Raw genomic sequence first — 14553 nt, 5'->3', positions numbered from 1 at the left:
TCGAGTTCTCTGTGTTGTATTTTCTCCCCCTTCCTCTTTGAGGAGAGGGGGAGTGAGAGAGCGGTTGTGGTGGAGCTCGGCTGCCCACCTGAGTAAAACCACCACACCCATATGCTCCAGAACTACTGCAAGACTCTCCTCGACTACTTCAGATTCCTGAATAAGTCTGTGAGCACCCTACACTCCCCTTTACCTCTGGCAATGACCTATCTTGGTCTAAGCTTAACAGTTTTTGCTTTAATTAGGATTGCACACAAAAGCAATTCAGACAGTGATATATACTATCACTTCGTTGTTTCTTACCAATTCTCATTTTATTCAAAAGTTGTTACAGGTAATACTGAACTCTAGAATATTAAGCAGCTTAAGATCTCCTGGTTTTGTATACTGTTTCCTGAAGTTCAGTTTGATTGAAGTAACCATGTTTGTATGTGTTCGAAGCATCCCACAATAATATTTATACTTTGAGGCTCCATATGTGGCCACAAAACAGCACGTGGCAAAAAGATTCAGATACTTTAAACTCATAGGGATTGTCATTCATTAACAAAGACAGACAGCATGTACCCAAAGGTCATGAAATAATAGAAGTATTAATATACACTTGAATTTTTTTAATATGCACAATTAAAATTCCACATGATGGGTCATCATTTTCACACTTGTAAATGTTGATCATTTCCTTCTACTACAATTTATGTAACATAGCAAAAGCACACGACCACTTCTAAGTTATGTTCTGTCCTAAACACTAGGATAATTCCACAGTATGCTTTACACAAAGTTGTTTTGCTTTAGCATTTTATGCCTCCTCATATGTTCCTTAGTTCTTTAGTTAACAACACTAGTCACTGTGCAAGCCCAGGAATATATATTTAGATATCCAGGTATATAAAAAAAAAAATCTATAAACAACTAAATACTCTTTGTTAAAAGTATTTGCATACCAGTTTATTTTTGCCACTTACCTGAGTATCTTTCCACCTGGTAATAAAGCTGTTCTCTATATCCATTTGTTTGACCTGGTCTTCATTTATCTGTTTAAATTTGATCATTTTTGTTCAGTTAATAGCTATAAGCTAGTATAAAAAATGATACTATTAACTAGCAAACAGTATTTCAATGTAATAAACTAATAAATACAAATACAAGAGGAATAACAATTACTAAGAATACAAATAATTATGCTCATATAGTGAGCTGTGCCAGCTGTGCCAAGTAGTCAAAAATAGTCAGTCAGCGATGGGATCATTATGATAAATTTTACCAATACACATTAGGAGAGGATTGTATTAAAAACTGCCACACAGAATGTTACAGTGATACAGTACACTCTAAACCAAAATGGCTATGACAAATTGCTTCTAGTAGTATCTTTTCAATCCAGTTGGATTCAGTATGCTTTCGGTTCCTTCAAGGCTCAAGGAACCCAACACTGTTTTCTCTAAAATCCTTACTGTAATCACAGTTCAGAGACTCAGTTCTTCCATGCTTCAGTTCTGACCATGGCTATAAAAACTGAATTGAAGTATTACTTTTAATAGTTATCATCTCGAAATTTTCTTAAGATTGTCAGCAGTGTCAGCAAGAAAAGCGTGCACCATTCTGGAAAATATCTCACAGCAATCCTATAAAAATAGTAATTCCTACACAGACTAAGCTATCTAGAAAATGAAATTTAAAGCAGGCAATTAACCATGTCCACTGAATTAGAGTTCAACATCCCTGCATCTCCTCAGACAGTATAATGAATACCAGACCATCTCTAACTTTAAGATTTCTATATTTTAGCATGTCTAATAGTGGAGCAGTCAGGCTACTTTCAATAAAGATACCTACATCAAAAAGTTGCACATAATTTTTAATTAGATCTTCAATTACATTGACTTCTTCACTAGTCTGCCCTTTGGTTTGAAATAAGCATGAAGAAAACACCATGGCTAGATTGTGAGGGTTCATATGATTGATTTCAGAACATTTCTGCACCCTGTTGAAGGAAAAATAAGTATATTTAGAAGGTTCCATTGTTCCCCTGGTTGTTTAAGGCTTTTCTATAGAACATGGAGTGCATTTCAAAAATATTTATTTTATCAGAAAAATAATATAGCTTGTTAAATAGCCACTATAGTAAAATAATGACCATTCCTACTTAATAATGCAAAACTCTGCATTTAACTGTATAAAATCATCCAAGTCACACTATTTTTATATACTTGCTACTGCTTATTTGATCTAGGAGTAGGAAAGACCTTTGTTGTTTAAACAACTCTGTATTTTGGGTATTCTCCACAAATACCTCAGTTGCAAAATGAAGCAGTGCTGAAATATTTGAAGGACTTTTAATCTCAAAATTACCATTTGTAATGTAGATTGAGGAGAAGGACATTTCCCCTGCAAAAAAAAAAACCTTTTAATCTCAAGAACCATTTGCAACAATCCTAGGCTAGCAGATGGGATTAAATGAATTCACCTAAAGAAGATTCATCAAAAATTAACTTGCTCAGACACAAATACAGGCAGCCCTCTACCACTGTAAGGAATTTCCATCCCGGTATAGTTATCTACTACTAAAAATACAACTGAAAAAAAAAACACATTATATTTAATAGCCTTTAATTTATAATTAATCAGCACAACAAGTTAAGCTTGACACTTACTAGTTGATGAAATAATCCTAATTTCATTCTTGATAGAGTTATACTGAGAAACATTACAAAAAAAATTCTCTGCTACATTCTATCATTTGAATTTACCTGTAAAGATGTTCAATTAATGCAGCCAAAGTTGCCTTATTGACTGGTGGAAGCGTCCGAATGAAAGCTCCATACTTCCTTACACGTTCCTTTTCATTCTGCATATCTGCCAAAAAAAATAATCACTGAGCATTAATAACAATGTATACCAAAAACCAACAACAGTTCTCATTAACTGTTTCTGCACCATCTAGTCATTTAAAACTAGTTTATCAACCAACCTTTTCTTCATGAAGACTATACTGACAACCTACTATTAACAGAGTCTATTATTATACACTAGATCAAGGAAATAGTATCAGCAATAAGACACAGTTCTATATTTAAACTGCAGGAACTCATGCTTAAGACTAAATTCTATGAAAGTAATTGCTCTTTCCTCTCAAAGGATATTTAACTTTGCAATTTGTGTGTACATCTACGTACGTAGATGCTACTTTACTTGTAGATACTACTTTAACAGTGCCCAGAGGTAAGAAACAAAAACACCTTTTCATCTTTTTTATTTTTATTGAAGAAATGTCTCAAGTTCCAAAGTAGTTTACAGATCTAAATATGTAAGACTAGTAAGAGGACAGCAGAGGAGAGGAAGCAGTAATAAAGTTGTACAAAGCTACATAAGTGAAACAGTAGTAGACAATGATAGAAACTCCAGTATTGGGAATTCGCATTTGAGACACAGCCACAGCTCTCTACCTTTAAGTTAAGTCTGCTCTCTGTGTTGCATTGAGCACAGAGGCTATAGAGAATAATCACAACTGGGGCAATTGCAAAGTTTATGTAATGCTTTTTAATTTATTTTAAACATTTTCTTCTGAGTCCCTTATTTCTCTCAGATTTCTGAAAAAGAAAAACGGACAAACTCCTCATCTCTTGCAGTTGATTGTTAGCACTCTCCAAAAACAACCAAATGAGCCATGTTTTGATTTATTGGGTAACAGGAGTCTACTTCAGCCAAACTGTAAACATTTTTTATCTGCTACAACTGTTCCGCAGATTGTCAAACAATACAGACAAGTAATTAGTAAAACCCCCAGATTTTGTAATGAGTATTTACAACCAACCTTTCTTGTATTGAGTGTTATTGCAAATATTACCTAATGCAGAAATCCAGAATGGATAAAGTTCTTTAGTGAGAAGAGCATCATCTATTTGAGAAAGAAAACTTTTCAATACATCAGTCACATCTTCAAGCTGATGTTTCCCAGCTCTTAGTTTAACACTCCTTGCATCTTTTTTGAAACTTTCCAGAAGTTCAGCCACATTAGAAGAATTGCCATTCTTGAGGTAGATCTGCTTGCTCCCTAAACCTAAGTTACAGAAATACAAGACAGAAAAATAAGTATCTATAAAGTTCGGTGCTCTTCTAAAAATTCAAACCTTATTACATGAAAAGCATGTCTGGCAGACAAACAGATCACATCTCCTACTAGTATCTTTCTGACCCTTTTCACATACATATTTTGTTAGAGAAAACACTGCCAAGTCTGCTCATAACCAACCAGACATCTTTGTAAATACACACATCATAAAATTAAGCAAGCCTGGGATCAGTTTCAGGAATGTTTTACAGGCTGTTCAAATCCCTAGATCTCCTAGTGACTTCCTAAATCAATGGTTTGAAAAGGCACGATTAATGAGAGAAGTTCTGATGTCATCTACACAAGCAACATGAATCCTTTCATTACTAGTACTTCCACTATTTTATTCCCCTACAATTTAGCTTTGCTTTGGACTCAGTATTGTATTCATCCAACCTGATGCACGTCTCTATTAAAAGGCTCAAGATACTGTTCCTGTTTTCCGATTTTCCTCAGGTTAAGGAAAATACCAGGCAACCAGTATTCTTGTATTTAATGACTGAAAACACCAAAGCCAACTTTAAAAAAATAAGTAATTAAATAAAAATATAGCCTAAAACACAGTCAAGTTATTGAATATAGCATGTGGAAATTTGATACAGATGTACGTTCCCATTCTTTGGCTTTGTTTCTCTTTGGAGAAGTTTCTCCTGTCTTCTCCACACTTGAAAAAAGAGTATCATTTTATAGCGAAATTCTTTTTTCCTTATGCATTTGTCAAATATATAGCAGCATTCTGTCAAAACCTATGAAATCATGTCTTACATTCTTGCAATTCACCCTTCCTGTGATGTCCACAAGCACTATTGTTTGATATTACCCTTGTGTTCCTACTGTCATGAACAGCTGTGGCACCTGATATTGTCAGTCACCTGCAGGCCACAACTGAAGACAAAGCTTTGATTATGATGAAAATATGTACATCTACAAATAATGCATACATACAACTCCTTCAACTTTCAAATGAAACCTATAACACTCAGTAACCCTGATCCTGGGGGAAAAAAAAAAAAAAAAAAAAATCTATAGATGTAGACTTCCCGTGTTTCAAAAAAAAATAAAAATCAGGAAATAAAATTTTAATCTAGAACATACACTAGCAATGTTTCTGATTGGGGGGCACCATTACCCTGCTTTAACAACATTTCTGTGCATGAAACAGCATAAACTATAGTTAGAATTATTCCTACTGCTATTAGTTAAAAAATAATGTAGCAAATACTTTTTCATGTTTTTTGACAACAGCTGCAACACAAACAACTATTTACCATAATGCTGTGTTGCCACGTTTCAAAGTTATTTAGTTAGATTTCAATCAATGAAACAAATTAGGCCTTCTCATACTGACAGAGGTTACAGACACATTTATCCTGAAGATAGGTTTTACAAGGTTGGTATGTATTTAGTATTTCACAAGATAACTTATTAAACTGCAGCAGTAAAAACAACACACACACTATCTACATATGATCTAATGCTATGGAAAATTATGCTAGCAATATTTACTTAAGCAAAAAACAACTCCTTAGGCTCCTATTCTAAAAAAAAAAAAAAAAAAAGCAGCCTTAATACTGAACATGATTTCACAGTTACTATCAGTTTTTCGCATTTTACGATCAGGCCATTTCTGTTCCTGCTTCACGAAGCTTATTTTTAAGGCTAAGGTGCTCTGCGCTGAGGCATGGGAGCCAAAAGCTGAGATACATCAGATAACGGCATCAATTTTAAAAATACAAACGTGTCTGTGAGTGAGATTTCTCAAGCTGTACTTCCACAGACTGCTTATTCTCAGATGCATGGCACTGTACTTCACCATCACATCAAGGAACGGTGGGGCTAACCGGAGATCTGGTTTTACTTTGGGTAATACGTAAACTTATTCAAAAAGATCTGAAGGTGCTGTGGTATAGGTATTATACAAATGATATTAGGTTGAATAAAAACTACTATACTTACCATACTGTGTAACAAATGCTATACAGCTGTTCACTATAATAGGAACATCATTTTTGCTGAGCTGCTGATCTTGTAACGCATTACCATCTGTACCCGCTGCTTTTTCAATTGCAGTATACCAGACCATGAAATCCAGCTTCGTATGGCCATGGATGTACAGTGTTCTGAAAAGTTTAAAAATATTTTGAATGCAGGAAAGAAAGAAAAATGTGATGATATTCTACAACAGCACAGAAGTTGTCTAGAGAAATATCGGAATAAGATAACAAGGCACCTTCCACCACACAGAATTGTGACGGTTGCCTATTGTTACAGCACCTTTTTCTCCAACTACATTTGTACTAGCAGTGTCACAATAAATCATCGAGGATCCATATAGAGACGTGTCACAAACCTTTGAAAAGACCTGAACAACATTTTAATTACTCTTCAGTCTTCCTCCTGCAACCTGCATTCATATGTCCAAGTCACAGTTAAGAATGAAATAAAAGATTTACAGACAACTTTCAAAACTAGACAAGACATACTTTCTTTTCTGTTTCCCACCCCCCTTTTCTATAGAGTAGCTGAGACATACTGAATTTCCTTCCTTCACCTGTATCGAAATCCTTGGGAAATCAGAGATTTAAGGAACTCAGGAACACATATGGAAAAACTAAGTTGAGGTAGAATAAATTAACACTACGCCTTAATTACTTGCTATCTCAAAGTATGGTCCTGCTCTGATTATTTAAACCTGCTACAATAACCTCCTGTTTAACCTTGTCAGAATAGCTTCTAGGAAACAGCTACAAAACTGAACAGTTTAAGAGTGCATGCTCACCCGTATGTATGCATATAATCAACTGTTTTAAGTGTTAAAATCTTACAATCTTACAATCTAAGCAATCTTACCAGTGGACCAGTAAAGAAATGCGTGGGAAACATTTTCCTCATGGACATTTTTTTTTTCTAATTAGGAAAAGTTAGAATGTTCTCCCAAATTTCAGTGAAACTACTTTCCTCAAAATGTAAACAAATATTCTTTTTAATTATCTGGGGAAAAAGAACTTTATATAGTAGTGAAAGAATTGCTTTTTTTTTTTTTTTTCCCCATTTTTGATTTGTGTCTTTATTTTGCTTTTTCAACCATTTCCATTTTAGCATTCTTATCTTGACAGAAAACAAGGATGCAGTCAGTGCAACAAAAACAGACCCAAGATCTGAAGTGTCTCAGGATACACCATTCAGCAGCACAGTAAGGCACACTGAAACACTTCAACTTCCTGAAGTCCTTTTTAAAAAGTTTCTACTTTATGACTTGGAAAGTCATATTAATTACATATGCCTAGCTAATAAAAACTTTCAGCCTCTGTTTTCCATTAAAAGAAATCCGTAGTCCGTGTAAAGCTCACAAACTTGTACAACAAAATGAGTACGCCTAACTTCCAAACATTTTCTAAAGACCTGTTGGAATGGATCCGAGAGTGATTCTCAAGCAATGGCTTCCAGAAAACATCATCCTGACATGCTGCAGTATTGCCATAGCCATACAAAATCACAGAATCATAGAATCATAGAATATCCTGAGTTGGAAGGGACCCTTAAGGATCATCAAGTCCAACTCTTGACACCGCACAGGTCTACCCAAAAGTTCAGACCATGTGCCTAAGTTCACAGTCCAATCTCTTCTTAAATTCAGACAGGCTCGGTGCAGTGACCACTTCCCTGGGGAGCCTGTTCCAGTGTGCGACCACCCTCTCTGTGAAGAACCCCCTCCTGACGTCCAGCCTAAATTTCCCCTGCCTCAGCTTAACCCCGTTCCCGCGGGTCCTGTCACTGGTGTTAATGGAGAAAAGGTCTCCTGCCTCTCGACACCCCCTTACGAGGAAGTTGTAGACTGTGATGAGGTCTCCCCTCAGCCTCCTCTTCTCCAGGCTGAACAGGCCCAGTGACCCCAGCCGTTCCTCGTACGTCTTCCCCTCAAGGCCTTTCACCATCTTCATAGCCCTCCTCTGGACACTTTCCAACAGTTTCATGTCCTTTTCATACTGTGGGGCCCAGAACTGCACACAGTACTCGAGGTGAGGCCGCACCAGCGCAGAGTAGAGCGGGACAATCACCTCCCTTGACCTACTAGCGATGCCATCCTTGATGCACCCCAGGACACGATTGGCCCTCCTGGCTGCCAGGGCACACTGCTGGCTCACATTCAACTTGCTGTCTACCACGACCCCCAGATCCCTCTCTTCTAGGCTGCTCTCCAGCGTCTCATCGCCCAGTCTGTACATGCAGCCAGGGTTTCCCCATCCCAGGTGCAGGACCCGGCACTTGCTCTTATTGAACTTCATGCGGTTGGTGATCGCCCAGCTCTCCAACCTGTCCAGATCCCTCTGTAAGGCCTTTACGCCCTCATTTGAGTCCACAACTCCTCCAAGAAGAGTTGTAAAAAAAGAAGAAATGTAACACTTTGAGTGGAAACAGTCTGTCAATTAATGTATTCCTTCAGTTCAATTACTCACAGATCAAAGATTAAGACTGAATTAGAAAAGACTTATGTTGTTTCTCAACACAAGGCATGCACACATTATGTGTACTACTGTCTTTTTCCCCTACAGACAGCTGTATTCACATTACAGCATTATGCAAAAGAAGAAATGGAAGCCTGAGTAATTTTATTTTATATTTTAATCTAAAGAGTTATGATATGTACAGGAAGTAGTGAAAATATTATCATTTCTAAATAAAAGAGGAAATTCAAGCCATATATCCATGAATGAGTAGTGTGGTAAACTTCAAAGCTATTCTTAGCGTATCTAGCTTTTTTTTCTTCACAACAATATTAAAGTCTCAATCACGTGCTTGTCAATTAACTGTAATGATATACAAATTACCTAAACTACGTCAAAAAGAACATCTTGAATTCTACAGATCTTCCCATCTACTCAATAAATCTGGAAAAAAAAAAAAAAAAAAAAAAAGCAAAAAACACAACACACACTACTATCACTACTATAAGAATTACCCAGAGATGATGCCATCATTTTCTAAAATTTGAAAAGGTGTCAAGTTAAACTCATAGAGGATGAAGTTTCTTAGTAATTATCAAAGAAAAGGGGACATCCTTTTAAATAGTGGTCCTATAGCACCACCATATTTATGAAAGAGTAGTTGCTCTTTAAAAAAAAAAAAAAAAAGAAAAAAAAGAAAATAAAGATGAAAGATCTTGCTGGTATTGTAGAATGTGGGTTGTTCAAAGAAGGCAACTACTTATTGTCCAAGAGTTAACTATTGCTGCCAAGTCAAAAAAAATTTCCAGAGCAGTCAATCATGAGAGTCAGGTAAGTCAGGGAGCAATTCAGTATTTACAACACCATGAAAGAGAAGAAGGGAGAATGGGAAATAAAATTGATGCCAGACCCAGTTCAGAATTCAAAGTATTCAAAGTATTGTCAAACTGCTTAGAAACCTCACATCAAACTGCAGCGTTTTTGGCAGAAAGAAAATATACCTGGGATACATTTAAATCACAAGAACATGTAACAATGTACAAACAAGTACTTTAAGTATTCCTTTGAATTTTAACACTTTCAGCCAAACTTAACAACACTTAGAGGGCATTTATTGATCCCCATGAAACTGGAAGGTGGCATAAAAAGGAAAGGGCAAGTAGTTACTAGCAGAAAAATGAAAATCCCCTCAAAGCACAGTGGAAGTCTTCTACAAAACTTCATAAAGTAAGACAGCTTTGTAGAGTTTGCTTCTGCTGTTCATGCCAATGCCATCATCTCTGTCCACAAAAAAAAAAAATCTGTGGAAGTAGTAAAAATGAATACATAGATTTCTCACTGAGCAAACTGCAATTATTAATATACCGTTATTTATATACAGTTATATTTTATATAAGGTTCCAGACTAAGCATATATACACAGTGCACTGATGCCCCATGTACCATGATTGATCAGGTTAATGTAAGAATACTTCCAAGCTTACAGAAGTAATCATGTTTAAAATATTTTTTTACTGCAAAGATCTTAAAAAGATTACTTACAAAGATCTACTACAACCCATGCAGACTAACAACTACTTTGTTCAGAAATTCTAACCTAGAATGCATTCCTGAAATATCAACCAAACGCTTTATGCATGTACTACTTCCTCCAGTTAAAAGAAAAAAAAGAATACACTTCATAAAAACATTAGCAATGATAGTTACATATGAACAATGGCAGTGTTTGTTTGCCCTCTTAAGTGTGAAGCACACACCAATCCATACTTGAGAAATTGATAATTCAATTACGCAAGTAAACAAACAAGAAATCCCAGCAATACAGATTTCACAAATCTCAGTGAATTGAGGGAACTAAATTGGCACAAATGGTTGCAGGAGTCAAAGACCAGCTACTCTCAACATAAAAGCAGCTACTGTTATCTTTTCAACTTTATCATGGACTTCCATCACTTTTTCCTGCACTGGTAACAAGACAGAAAAAAAAATACATGAGCACACTTCATCCACAACAGTGCAAAGGTTGCTGGCTGATCTTCAGGCCCATCTTAATTGGCATATCCTGCAAAGTCCACTGGTGTTTGCTATGTCAGTATTCTTTGTTGCAGAGCTCTGCATTGGGAAAGCAGTGATATTATGTGATTCCAGGTACAATTGCAGGGAGAAAGGCTGAGAAACAGATAGCACAGCCCAGGGCCCTCAGGCAACTTTGAAGTACATCTGAATCATTTGCATATTTCAAGCAAATCTACATGTACTAAAATGGTATGCACTGCAATCAAATTATATAAGAATAATCAAGTTGCAACTAAACCATGGCAGTTTCAATAATAATTAGAGATATATAGCAATTGCCAGCAAATATTTCTTTAAAGGATATTAAGGGCCTTATATCCAGGACATATTACTAAAAGCACAAGTCATGTAACTCATCTGAGTCTTATGTTTAGATTATTTCTGGGTTCTAGAATTTTGTGCTCATAATTGCATTTTATTCTTATTGCTATAGTCAAAGGGTTAACAAGAAAATCTAATTATGGAACCATCAACATAAATTATGCCAGTTTGAAGGGAAGATTCATTATGTACAGTAAGAAAGCTAACTACAAGAGAATTGTAATAGGAATAAAAAAAAATCACCATTGCATGGATCATATTATGATCTGAAAACATTCACACCTAAGTGAGCTTAAGAAATCACAGGAAAAAATATAAAGCATCTGTCTGCACAACTGTTCTTCCTTGAGGTATGGCACTGGAGAATTAGCAGTAAGTTACATATACTAAATATATATTTTAAAATGACTGTATACAGTTATTTTCAGTGTAAGATCAAGTCAGTCTCACCTAACGCCTAGAAAGATCGTGGAGCAGAGCCTCCTGGAAACTATACTATGGCACATGGAAAATAAGGAGGTGATTGGTGACAGCCAACATGACTTAACTAACGGCAGACAGTGAACCTGACAAATCTGGTGGCCTTCTGCTGTGGTGGAGTTACAGCACTGGTGGATAGGGGAAGAGCAACTGACATCATCTACACCTTGCAGTCCCAAATCAATAGTAAAATCTGCCTACAAGTAGTTATGGATCAAATCAACATATGTACCCCATGATTTTAACAAAAGCATAACTGTACTGCTAAGTATTTTATTTTATTTTAAGTTTTATTTATTTGATTTATGATACTACAGTTATTTCAGCAGTAAGACTTGGAAACTGGTTCTGTAACCAATTATTTTGGTATGCAATCACTCCTAAATGAGAAGTCTGTTACAAGTTATCCTTTTGCCTACAGTAACCAACAGAAAATGGTCAAATAAAAAGGTGAACGATACACAATGCATGATCTCTAATTAATCAACCCAATGACTGATCCTTGGAAAAAAAATGCATGAGGATTTGTAATAAATGGGAAGTTAAACAGTGAAATCAGTAACAAAAGCAACAGAAGAACAGTATGAGCTTCAGTATGAAAATTCTCAAAGGACTTTCATAATTGCTTCTAATAAAATGCAGCAATATATGCTAAGACATCAACTTTTACTTCTGTAAGCAAGAGAAGTTGTGTATTTTTTTCCCTCCATTTTCTAACTCTTCTTAATTCTGGAAAAAAAACTTATTTTGTTTTTATATTCATTCTTGACATAACGATTTTTGAGATTGTCATTTATCCTAGGTTTAAGAGACTAACAAATCAATGTGAGAATTGTCAATAGCTCAGTATATAGATTTATCACTTAAAAGAAACAATCTATGCCAAACTTGGCATTAGAAGATCACTGATATAAAATAACAGACAAAACCAGAAAAACCTAGGAACTATGATTTATTTAGATGACATTGACTTCTCAGAGATATTAACTAATTTACCTAGGGTTTGAAGTGGTACAAGGATTGCTGATTTTCTTTTTATATTAAAAAATGAATCTGAAGATAAAGGTGATTTGATACTTAGTCACATCCCACCCACATCCATTAAATTTCTCATCACTAGAGGATGCAATATCATGCAACTGTGATGAACACGTGGATACTTTTGGAACAATATCCTAAATAAGAATTAGTATATCAAAGCTCATATACCATATGGCTTTTAATGGTTAAGATAACATGAACGTTACCCATTTATATTTTTAGGGAAGATTTCAGTGAAGAAAAACTCAACATATTCATAGTCACCATAAATCAGTCAGTGCCCTTGTTGAAATTATTTTCAAATATCTTCAATTTCCATTAGAAGAGTTCAGGGAAAACCTATCCTCTCTTGACAGAAATATTACAATGAAAGAAATAATAAAACCGCTCCTGGAGCTTGAAGTTTTGCTCAGCACTAATATCTGTGAAATCAGGTACATGGTTTGTATTCATCTGTTGGACTGAACCTTGAGAGTAGGACACCTCAGGTTCCCTAGTTGGCTTGTGTAGCTCAATGCTGAATCTTTCAAAGCACTTCTTAGAGAGAAAAGATGCATCAACTAGGAAAAAGTGTTTGTTTCTGATTTATTTACTGAATTCTGAAACTTAAACAGTATCTTAGAAGGAATTAAAATTCAGAACACACAATTTACAATGAGTTTCTCCAACAAGTTTCTCTCATTCTAAATAGATGTCAAAGGCATCTGATTTTCATGTTTCCTCAACAGAGAGGCAAGCAATCTTCCTTTAATAACCTATTATCAACTGTTCAAAAGACTGTGTACACAAATGCTTGCAATACATCTTTGAAATAAGAACATCTAGTACAAAATAAGAATTATTTTCAATAACTTCCAGCTTTAAATTAGTATCCGTATATGATGGGTTCGTATGATACTTCATATATGAAGTGAAATACTGCACTTCACTTCAAGTTTCAGCATCCTATATCACAATATTTGATAGAGTTATCTCAGCAGAATACTAAGACCTACTTGGAGGCAGACAGATCATATTTACCTCTCAAGTATGTTTTTTCTGGCTAACATGCTGCTAGGTGAGATCACGCATTACAATAAGACTAACCAGGGGACTCACACATATTTCTTGATTCTGACCTGCACAGATTTAAGCATGAGAGCACAAAAAAAAAAAAAAAAAAAAAAAGTAGTGATAAATTCTCCAAAGAGTTACCCTCTTCTTTACAAATGCTCCAGAGTACCCCTTTTTACATGGTAAAAAAAGTTAGGTCCTTTTGAAGACACCATTATTGGCAAACTAATCTGAATGGGAATAATTTTCTCAGTAGGAAAACTGCATTTAATTAAGCAGTATTTGTTAGCACTTCCTGACATGGGCATAAAACTTAATTAATACACAAAGCCTTTCCCTAATTTAAAAAGTCTTTAAATTTACTCTCTCTAGCAACTGCAAGAGAAAAAGCTCCACGACTGATCCGCAAGAATTTTAAGACATCAATATAAAAGTAGATCAAAGCTTTATTCAGATGGGAAGCTTACCTTCCTTTTTCAACAAGGAGAAGAACATCTATTTTTTCTCCATTTTGCATCACACTACTGATTGCTGAAAACAAAGCACACACACATTCAGATGATATACAAATGTATACACAGACACATTTTCAAAATGATCTTCAGTGACAAAAGGAGCATCAAATTCTTAAATATTTCAAATATAGAATGCTGCTTGATAATAGGAGCAATATTCCACAAAAGACCATAATACCATCAAATTTACAGGAAAAAGCAATGCAGAAAATGATAAGGGTTAAAGAAGTACTTTTTAATGTGAATACATACTTGTACTAAAATTAAAACTCGTTAAAGATGAGTTTTATAGGACACGATTCAAAAGTAAAAGGGATTTTTGAATCCTTTGATTTGCATACTACTAGCTGCAAGTATTTACAGTAATGTATCTTAGAGAAAATTCAAGTACACTGTGGAGATCACTGCCACCCTTTTTCACATCATTTTATGCTATTTCTACTAAAATAAATAAATAAAAACCACTTCTGTGCTCTGTAAAACACCTAAGTTATACATAATAGAGACA

General features: G+C 35.3%; 1 protein-coding gene across 1 annotated transcript in view; it reads right to left on the bottom strand.

Annotated features, from left to right (window-relative positions):
* The window catches only part of ARAP2 (ArfGAP with RhoGAP domain, ankyrin repeat and PH domain 2), a 116932-nt gene that overhangs the window by 35573 nt on the left and 66806 nt on the right, over nt 1–14553 (bottom strand). Inside the window, exons 18-23 of the mRNA XM_032187508.1 lie at nt 13998–14061; nt 6071–6234; nt 3851–4063; nt 2754–2859; nt 1840–1987; nt 969–1037 (exon numbers count right to left, since the gene is read on the bottom strand). Of these exons, the coding sequence (XP_032043399.1) occupies nt 969–1037; nt 1840–1987; nt 2754–2859; nt 3851–4063; nt 6071–6234; nt 13998–14061 (764 nt within the window). The remainder of the gene's footprint in view (nt 1–968; nt 1038–1839; nt 1988–2753; nt 2860–3850; nt 4064–6070; nt 6235–13997; nt 14062–14553) is intronic.

This window comes from Aythya fuligula, chromosome 4, assembly GCF_009819795.1.
Source record: "Aythya fuligula isolate bAytFul2 chromosome 4, bAytFul2.pri, whole genome shotgun sequence".
NCBI lineage: Eukaryota > Metazoa > Chordata > Aves > Anseriformes > Anatidae > Aythya > Aythya fuligula.
Note: the sequence above shows the minus strand (reverse complement) of the source record. Positions and strands in the feature narration are given on the sequence as shown.